The 10,643-nt window shown below is 32.5% G+C and overlaps 1 protein-coding gene across 3 annotated transcripts in view; it reads right to left on the bottom strand.

Moving 5' to 3' along the window:
• Positions 1–10,643, bottom strand: part of LOC106882429 (serine/arginine repetitive matrix protein 1) — a 102,699-nt gene that overhangs the window by 51,755 nt on the left and 40,301 nt on the right. For all 3 annotated transcript variants that reach the window (XM_052974919.1, XM_014933103.2, XM_014933105.2), the window contains 3 exons: positions 5,704–8,564; positions 4,548–4,641; positions 3,333–3,477 (listed from right to left, as the gene is read on the bottom strand). In XM_052974919.1, coding sequence (XP_052830879.1) covers positions 3,333–3,477; positions 4,548–4,641; positions 5,704–8,498 — 3,034 coding nt within the window. In that variant the 5' untranslated portion in view covers positions 8,499–8,564. The remainder of the gene's footprint in view (positions 1–3,332; positions 3,478–4,547; positions 4,642–5,703; positions 8,565–10,643) is intronic.

Genomic DNA, 10,643 nt, shown 5'->3' with positions numbered 1-10,643 from the left:
TATATATATATATATATATATATATATATATATATATATATATATATATACATATGTGTGTGTAAATATATATATATGTATACATACATACATACACATATTTATACACACACAGACATATACACATATACATCCTATCATCATCATATACCTGCACATACAAATATATATATGTACACATTTATACACATATATAAATGAATATATACAAACATATATACACATACACTTCTTACCATTATCATATACTTGCACACACAAATATATACACGTACAAATTTATACACACACATATATATATATATATACATACATACACATAATTCTATTGTAGTAAGTAGTTTGCTTTTTTTACTACAAAAAACTATCAAAAACATGTAACACTCACAAAATAAGGGCTTTATACAAATGTAGAATCTCATTAATTCATTAGACAAAAGTACAGAGTGATTGTGAATGTGACATGTTGTCATCAAGAGCTTGTCTGGTGATCAATTAGTCTTGAAATTTTGAATTCAAAGCCATTCTGCATTTGCGTCTAAGGGACTCAATGCATCACTTTATGTTTCTGTCTAATGAATTATATATAATTACAAACATATACATAGTTATATACTGAATACATTATCATTGACATTTCGACCATCATGATGTTGATCATGTTGGAAATAATGATCTTACTAATGAAAGAAATAATCATATAAATTGTTGCTTATAAAATGCAGAAGAATAAAAAGATTGAGTGAACATACAGGTAATTTGACTGAGTTACCACAAGAAATACATTTAAAAATAAAACCAGAAGAAATAAACCTGCTGAAAGGTGTGACATCGTACAAATAATGAGATTAAAATATAAGTCTTTAAGCATCAAAATCCTTGAATAGATAATTGTTACAAAATTGCTTTCTTTGGGTAAACAGGTCTTTAAATAATTAAGTAGGACAGATTCAGGTTATGTATTGACTTAAAATAGATTTTGAAAACTTTATGCTGGAAGAGCAGATATTTTCTAAAATGAAATTATATTATTGAGTGAGAGGGCAGAACATGTTGTCAAAGTGATGCTAGGGTTGCTGTTGTCGTTATTATTATTATTATTATTATCATCATCAGCATTATTATTATTATCATCATTATTATTGTTATTATTATTATCATCATTATCTTCATCATTATTATTATTATTATTATTATTATTATTATTATTAAGGTACCAAGCTGGCAGAATCATTAGAGTGTCAGAAAAAAATTGCTTTGTGCTATTTCTTCAGGCTCTTTATGTTCTGCCTTCAAATGCTGCTGAGGTCAACTTTCCCTTTCATTATTTTGATGGTTTGATAAAATAAACAAGTACCAATCTAACACTGTGATTTACTGTGTTGATTAATCCCTGTTCCCTGCAAATCTGTTGGCCTTGTGTCTAAATTAGAAACCATTATTATTATTATTATTATTATTATTGGAAATGAGAATAAAGTTGATATAGGACAAGGAATAATGTCTTTCATTTCTTAACAGTTATTATTCAATTAAAGCCTCTTTAAAACTTTTCTCATAAATATATATACACACATATGTGTGGTGTCTATGTATGTATATATTACTGTATGTGAGATAAATATATAAATACTGTATGTGAGATAAATTATTCCTGGATTATATATATTTGGTCAAAATACAATGCTGGTTTAAGCAGTTTTACATTTTTGGATCATGGACTAATGAAAAAGTTAAGCAATTTTGATGTTACCTGATATGTTGAATTTCTAAATCACTGAGAGAGATGATAGAAATTTCATATTCAACCTTACTATTTGTTCATTTCTTAATTTCCACAACAGGTTTATTTCTTTTTGGTAATATTCATTACATATGTACATATATATATCACATGATATTTTCATTGGTCATGTACAAGGACACATCATCATCATTAACAACATCTGCAGCAATAGTGCTTTCATTTCATATACTTTTACAATCCATTAACAGAAAAAGATAAAAAGAATAAGGTGTATAAAGTGACAGTTGGAATATATTTAAGAAGTGACACAATGAACAAAAAGAAAAATCTTTGGATCTATCTAAAGACCAAATAATACATTTTATGTACTGTGTAGTTTTATACAAAACAATGAATAAGGTGGATCATTCAGTGTTTAATAACCTTTTATATTAAACTGACACAACAAATAAAGTGTTATTGGGAAAAGCAGAAGCAACAGAATAACATCACTGCAACTCTTTGGGATTTTTATAATTATAACAAGTTATAGACTTCCTAAAATTTTCTATTTCTTAAGAGAAAATTTTAAAGATAGTTTAAAAGTCCTAATAATTTAATGCATAAACAGTACATAGGGTAGGGTTATTTAATTGACCTTTGGAAATGAATAAACAGTTTGGACATTGAGCATAAATGATGGATTTGAGTTTTTTTAAAAATTTGTTACAACAGGTAACAAAATTTTGATCAATTATTCCAGACGAAATATATTTTCTTTAACAGTTAATGAAAGTATTCTGTGTAATTTAACAATTGATAATGAAAAGTAGGAATTTGTATTAATCATTAAGAAATTTCATTCTGATTAATTAATATCATTGTTAGTAAAGAATAATCTTATTAAGAGTGTGAATTACCTTTGAGGTAAATTGGAGTAGTTTCAGAGTATAAAGAAAGGTATAGGCAAAGTAATAATTACTTTCATTTTTAAACATTTCTGCATTCCTATCTTATTCATAATATCAACATGATTTAAAAACCATCCTGAAATTTTAGTGTTTTACACCTTGACAGTAGATTGTCTGAATAAGTCTGTGCAATATATATTACCATAGATAAATATCAAAATAATATTTTAATCTATAAACATTAAATTAATATCCTTAGTCATTATGTCTTGCAGACAAATTCTCACCCCACATCTTTTGAAAGAATTACAAAAATAGATTGTTATTGAAATAGTTATAGCCATAGCATGCTTTAAGGTTAAAATATAAAAAAATGTTCAAAACTGAACTTCAGAAGTAGGTAATGTGTTTTAAAAATTATAACAATTTTAAGGTGTGTGGTATAAAAAATATATTCAAATGCTGCCCAATTTCTCGTGAAATAGGATATATTTGGTTGCTTCTGTATGTGATAAATCAATAACAAAATAAATGAATATTTAAATCAATTAGTTTTACAGAATATTTAGTTAAATATTTATGGCAAGAAAGGGGTGAAGTAACAGCTAAAACCAAAATGTTTCCCAGGAAAACATAGATAAAAACATAGGAATTGCTTAAGGAATAAACAATGGAAAAAGAAATATATCACTTACTTTCATAGAAAAATGTGAAACACATATTCATTAATGACTTTGCTGGGGTATAGTCCTCTGCCATGTGACATTCAAATAATACCACTGAGAAATATTGGACTAGACGGAAGAAAATCTGTTCATCAACTCTCTTGTTGTGCACTCTCTGTAAAAGGAAGGAAATGAGTACTAAATATATAATTTTTGGACAGATGTGTACCTTTAGACCATATCTATTTTTTTTCAGACCATCAATTTGAAGTGAAATTGTAACCCAAACTTTGATTTCAATTAGTGTGACTCAAGCCATAAATAGAGCTGTCTGAAAGGGCTTCCCACTAACTAAATAAAAGAAAACTGTAAAAATATTTGCTTAAAATCTAATGTAAATTGTCAAGGGATTTTACAGGATAAAAAAGTGTAATTTATTTCTTTATAAAAATAGTTTCCGTTTAACTAATGTTAAATATATTTCAATAGCTATTCTCTTGGAAAGTGAATTAATGTTTCTGAGAACAATCATTTCATAATTATTGAGGATCATAATAAATGTATATGAGCATTAATGTCAGGTGTTAGATTATTGATGTTTAATGGGGGGAAAAAAAGGGAAAAACTACCAAGGATAGATATACATATTTATTAGTAAATGTCAAGTCTCTAAATATGTGTTTATGAAAAATGAATACTCTGATACTAAGATAACACTGCTTTTTCTTTGAAAGTAAATATCTTAAGGTGATAAAATTTATGAACCATTTTCTATACTGGTGGTTATTACCCATTGTTTATATAAGCTAATGAAAATCAGTTTCATTGTTAGCGATACTTGTATCAACTCGCATTCTGAAATAATATAACTTACTGGATGGAGAATTGCTGTTATATTTACTTTTGGTTACTACAATATCAGAAAATGTTGATAAAAAGAAAAGTTGAATGACTGGAAAATAAAAACACTACAAATAAAATCATGCAGAGGAAATCATTTAAAATCAATGGAAATGTGCTTAAAAATAGCCATGGCAATGAGCTGAAAGGTAGTGCTTAATGCATTTGCATAATCAATAATTTCTGCATTGTACATGCATATTAGCATTAAATATGATGAAGTTTTACTGAGCAAGTCACTAAGTAAACATACTAGGGTGTAAATTTATTGGCACTAAGTAAGAGAACTACTGATTGATTAACTTTCACAAAATACATAAGAATAAATGATAAATCAAAGCTTACTTGAGAGTTGACATATCTGGCAAACCAAATTCTTCCTGGTTGATGTTGGCAAAGTTCCCCAAATTTTGCTTTCTCTGTTTGAGAAATCTCTTCACTATTAAGAGTTAAACAAAGAAAGATGAATTACATTAACACTTACTGAAACAGTCAATTTGAAATGTATTCAATTTTCTACATGGCTACATGAGAATGCAGTTCTGCTGTGTGCTTTTGGATGTGTGGTGTAGAAAAACTGAAGTTCATCTCATAACTATAAATAAATTCCTTTTTACACACACACACACACACACACATATATATGCATACGTACACATACATAGAATATATATATATATATATATATATATAATGAATAATGTATACAATTTTGATATAAAAATGTTTTTATCTAACTATATCTAAGATTAAAATTTTTAAAAACTATAGATTTCATCTAAACAAGTCTGTGATTAACTTTTAGTCTTAAATACTTGTTTTATTCATATAAATAACATGGATACAGGTTTCTAATAAAATTGTTAGAAATTAAAGAATAACAACCAGCTAGACAAAGGCTTTAGATGCACAATAATAAATTATATGTAACCTATACCAGGCTAAAAAAAAAAAACATACATAAAACTAAAGATGAAAATACTTTCAGCCCCAAACCTTTAGTCTCAGTAAACACACCAAGACATTTTCATTTAACACTTATAGAATATAATGTTATGAAATGCTTTATTTTGAAACTTTAATCTATGCCAAACTTGATAATTATCTGTATGTATGATTCTAGGATGACGCAGAAAGTATTTCCCTAGACAACACTAAAATTTGGTACTTGGAATTTTCAATGCTAACACTTTAGTACAACAAATATATATTCACATTAAACTTGTAATTCAGGGAGCTATTTATTTCTTTAGTTTTAGCTAGAAGCTGTTTTATTATTAAGTATAGCTTTTAGTTATTAATACAATTTGTTACTAATTTTCATTTAATAAGTCCCCATTAAAAAGCAGTATTTAACTACACATCATGTGTAGAATCACAGAAAAACTATTTACTTTATCCCAAATTTAGAAAAGAAAAGGTTTCAAACCTCAAATGAAAACAAAAAAAAACAAAAAAACATATTCCTTTCAAATTTTCAAGTAATAAATTTTAAACTTACTTCAACAAGAATATTTTTTCTACAAACATTTTCATAAACTCCATGCATTCCAGAGTGATGTCATCAGGCTGGCTTTCAATGCTATAAGTAGAATCCCATGACTGCTCTGATTCCATAGATAGAGAACGGTGGTAAGGCTCTCCACCGAATTCATCTCCGGATGAATCGATGCTTGAGTGTCGTCCAGCCTCTCCGCCATATCCCCCATCAGAAGAATCAGGGCTGAGTCGACGGCGGTCAGTCTTCCTTTTAGCTGCGGTTGGCTTGTGACGCCTCTCACTATAGCCTCTCCGCTGATCCTCTTCATCAAAAGAAATCAGATCTCCCATGGGCATGAGAGTTCGGCGTCTACTAGCCGTTTCAGCTGCTTCTGATGCTGGTGCTTCAGTCTGATCTTCAGGTGGCTCAACGTAATCATCAAACAGCATTTCATCAACTGTACTAGATCGGCGACGCCCTGAGGCAAATTTCCCTCCTCTTTTTTCATCCATTTCTCGCTCTAAGTCTTCAGACGATGGTGATCGAAGAATTCGCTCTGATGGTTCTGATAACCTACCACTTGCAGTAGTTCGCTGCTGGTGTTCAGTCGACTCTCGATCACTATATTCGCCTAATCTTGGTGCTGATCTCCGGCCAGGTCGTTCAATTGGTTTAAAAGCAGATCGATGACGGTCAGCAGGAATGGGTGTTGGCTTTGCAATACCGTGATCAGATCTGTGACGGTAGTAATCAGATTCTCTATCAGTCCTTTGAGATTGCCGTCTGGTTGGTTCGGGAGCTACTTTCTGTGTATGTTTATCAGGGAGGGGAGGGGCTGGCCGGTGACTATGGTAATATTCAGCCTCAGATGATGGGGATCTAAGAACACTACGTTCTGGATCATCAGCTACTCTTTGAGTTTGCCGTGAAACTCGAGGTCGATCAGCAGGTTCTGGTGATGAGTGTTGGTCATAGTAATCTGAACTTGATCGCTGGCGAGAGGAGAGAGGGGGTGCTGTTCTTTGGCCCTGCCGGGAAGCTGATTCTTCAATTGATCTCTGGTTATATCGCTCTATTTCCCTGTCTCCCCTCAGTCCATAACGATCTGAAGAATCATCTATTGATCTTTGACTATATCGGTCAAGGGAATCTCTGTCTAAACGGTGACTATGTCGATCTGCTCCATCTGGTATTGTTCTTTGACTATGGAATTCTGTAGATTTTTGGCTTCTAAGGGTTGATCCTGATTTTGTAGTAATATCATGTTCCTGATCTAATCTTTGGCTACGCCGCTGCAAAGGTTCTGGAGATGATCTTTGGCTACGCCTTTGAGCTGGTATTGGAGACGATCTTTCACTTCGACGATGACTTGTATCTTGACCGGATCTTGTCTGAGCAGCAGGTGTTGTACGTTGTGAATATCGATCTATAGATTCCGAATAACCTCGAGAATCACCTAAACTAATTTTATGTGGGTCTGATGAATCAGAAATCCTATGACGTTCTGATTGGTCTAAAGTTGTCCTTTGATGGCGGTCAAGAGGGTCCTGAGATCTTTGAATTTGCCTACCAGTATGATCTAAAGATTCTAATCTCTGTCTGTCTAATATCTCTTGACCTTTAGGTCCATACCTTTCTAATGAATCTTGACTAATTCTTTGACCTCGATGGTCAGTTAGATCTTGTCCAGACCTATGACGTTCAGTAAGTTCCTGACTACCTCGTGATGTACGACGAGCTATTGGTTCCCCACCTGATCGTTGGTCACGAAAACGCTCTATTGGTTCCTGTCCTTGCCGTACACCTTGTCGTTCAGTGATACTTAGTTCTTGTCCTGATCTTGAAAGACGACGTTCTGGTTCTGGTTTTGCTCGCTGGCCTTGTGGTGGAGATGATCGACTGTGGCGTTCTGTTGGTTGAGGTGATGACCTTTGTCCCTGTCTTTCAGAATGAGCTTTCTGTTGTTGTCGTTCTGTTAAAGGTGGAGTAGATTTCTGACCTTGTCCCAAGCGGTCACTTTGTGAACTTCCTGGTCTTTGACCTCGCCGGTCAGTTAGTTTTTGTCTTTCAGCTGGAGTTGGAGATGACCTTAGGGTTTGTTCAGCAGAAGGAGAAGTTCTCTGCCTGTCAGCAGCTGATTTTTGAGAAGGTCGTTCACCAGTCTTTTGTTGATATTGTCCAGGCTGACCTTGGGTTTGGGGTCCAGCTTTCTGGCCAGGTTTGACTTGGCTAGAAGCTAACCTTGATTGAGAACTCTCAGATAAACTGCTATCTCTTTGAGCTTCATCATGAGGAATATTTACATCATTTCTTTCAGAAACAGGGTCTTTAAGATCTCTGCGAGTGGCTGAAATATCAACTTTATCTAGAGGTTTGCTTTGGAGACTAGTTGTTGGAGGGGGTGTCGCCTTTAGTCCTAGAGGAACACCAATTCGTGGTGTGGGTATACCTTGTTGCCGAGCTAATTTGGGATCTGGCAGAACAGGTGGAAACCCTTGTTGTGGTGTTATCCCTCGTGGTTGGCTTCCTGGAACTATTGGAGGAAAACCAAGTGGACGCTGTTGGCCATGTGCAGTAGGATGTTGTGGTGGTACATTTCGCGGAGGATTTCTGTTGAAGGCAGGTTGCCCAACATTTGCTGGTATTTCTTCTCCTTTAATAAATGAGTCAACTTTATTTGACAAATCACTAAATATTCCGTCCTTTTTAGCAGTGACAGAATTCAGAAAGTTGGATGTTCCTGCAAAGAAACTCGATCCAAATCCGGCACCAACTGGATTTCCAGGAACTTTTTTACCAAAAAATCCTAAATCCATTCTAAGAAATCACCTCCGCCTGTCAGCAATGACACACCATTGACTTGGCAACAATATCTTGTTACCCTGAAAAATGAAAGAGAAAGAAAAATATATTAATGACTTAAATACATATATTATTCAACTATATATATATATATATATATATATATTTCAACAAAAACACACCAAACAGAAAATTCATAGCTAATTTTTTATCAGTCAATGTCCAAAAGATCATTACAATTTCACACTTTTAACATTGATATTGTTCACTTTTGGTGGTGCTAGTGGAGAAAAGTCACCGGGAATAACTAACAAATGTACAGGATAATGATGAAAACAAACACAATAAAATAAAATATACATATAAAAAAAAGCCATTTGGCTGTAAGACTGATATATGCATGTACATATTAAACATATACATTTATGGACAACCGTTCAAGAATAGAAAACAAGAATGAACATGCTAGTAGTTATCCAACAATGAATTTCTTATTTACTGCACAGCTATGGCCAACAGTAGTATTTATTTCACAAGATACTCAGTGATGATAAAGTCTGAGTCCATGTTGGATTCTACTGGAATAATCCTTTGGCCCTCTTAAAACCATCTCCATAATCAACATGAACAATGTAAAAGAAAATATAAAAGCAGTCATAACTGTATATTAGTTTTGTATTGTAATATGATGTATAATAATGTGTGTTGTGTATGTATAATGAAAAAAAAAAAAAAAGGAAAAGAGATAAAAGAGAAAAGAAAGAGATATATTAGTGAAGAATGAAGACAGGGTATCAAACAAGACAACTTGTGAAATTTCATTACATTACTTTACGTTCTAGTTATGTCTCCACACAACTTTCTCTCACTCTAAGTTGATACAATAAATATCAGTATAAATAACTAAACCTTGATGGTGGTGTTCCAGCATGGGTATAGCTCAATAAGCGAAAACAGTAAAAGAATATAGAGCTATATATATATGTGTGTGTTTATGTATGAATGTATGTATGTATGTATGTATGTATGTATGTATGTATAAGCATACATATGAATATATATATATATATATATATATATATATATATATATATATATTAGGTTACTTGTGAATGCTACTGGCAACATGTAACCCACTACAAACCTGTTACATGGGAAAACTGTTGGAGACTAAACGGGTAACTCCCACCAAAATTCTACTGACCCTACATGACAAGGAGGTTAATTTTTGGACACTGCAGAATGAAATACAAACTCTGCTAAATGGTGGAAGAATTTAGGACAATCACCATCCAATTGAATTATGCAAGTGTATATATATATATATATCAGTATTTGCATAATTATGCAAATGTACATGGAAGAAGGTTACTCTTGAGAACTGCAGTGTTTGTAGACAATGGCTAAATTTGTTATTTGTTTATTTCTCACTAGTTTAATATTTTCAGACATTTAGAGAAAGACCCACATGCTGCAGAAGTATTTGTCACTATAAAATTTGGTGTATGGGTATTTTTTCTGTTTTAGTTGCCTTTCTTTTTTTCTCAGCAAAAGTGAAGATGCAAACTTTTTGAAACCATAAACAGAAAGTGTGACTTTTGTTATAATGGTTGTAGTATCATGTACATCTACAACAATGAAATACCACCACCTGTGAATATTTTTATCATTCTTGGGGGCACACTGCAGACATGGTAGAACAGGAACAATCATGATCCTCTGTTTCCCCACACAGCAGTATCCACTTTTGAGTTTAGAGTTAATAACAAAGTACCAGTCTACAGTAGTGAATTGGCAGAAGTAAGAGCATCAGACCTGATACATGACAGCATTTGTTCAAACTGGTTGCATTCTGAGTTCAAGTCCTGCCTTGGTCTACTTGGGTCACAAACTAAATCAGTTAATACCCGGTTCTTGGGTGCCATCAGTAGAGTCCACTCTGTTGCAAATATTTGGGCCATGATTCCAGTTTGACAACACCTTCCTTTCTCCCTCTCACCAGGCTCAATGGTCCTGTAAAGTGTCATGGACACTGCCTTTGTCCTGCCTAAAAAATATATATACATACATACATACAATATATATATATATATATATATATATATATATATATATATGTATGTGTGTATATGTATATATATATATATATATATATATAT

This window comes from Octopus bimaculoides, chromosome 20 (genome assembly GCF_001194135.2).
Source record: "Octopus bimaculoides isolate UCB-OBI-ISO-001 chromosome 20, ASM119413v2, whole genome shotgun sequence".
Classification (NCBI taxonomy): domain Eukaryota; kingdom Metazoa; phylum Mollusca; class Cephalopoda; order Octopoda; family Octopodidae; genus Octopus; species Octopus bimaculoides.
The sequence above is the reverse complement of the archived record's forward strand: the minus strand, read 5'-3'. Positions and strand labels throughout refer to the sequence as shown.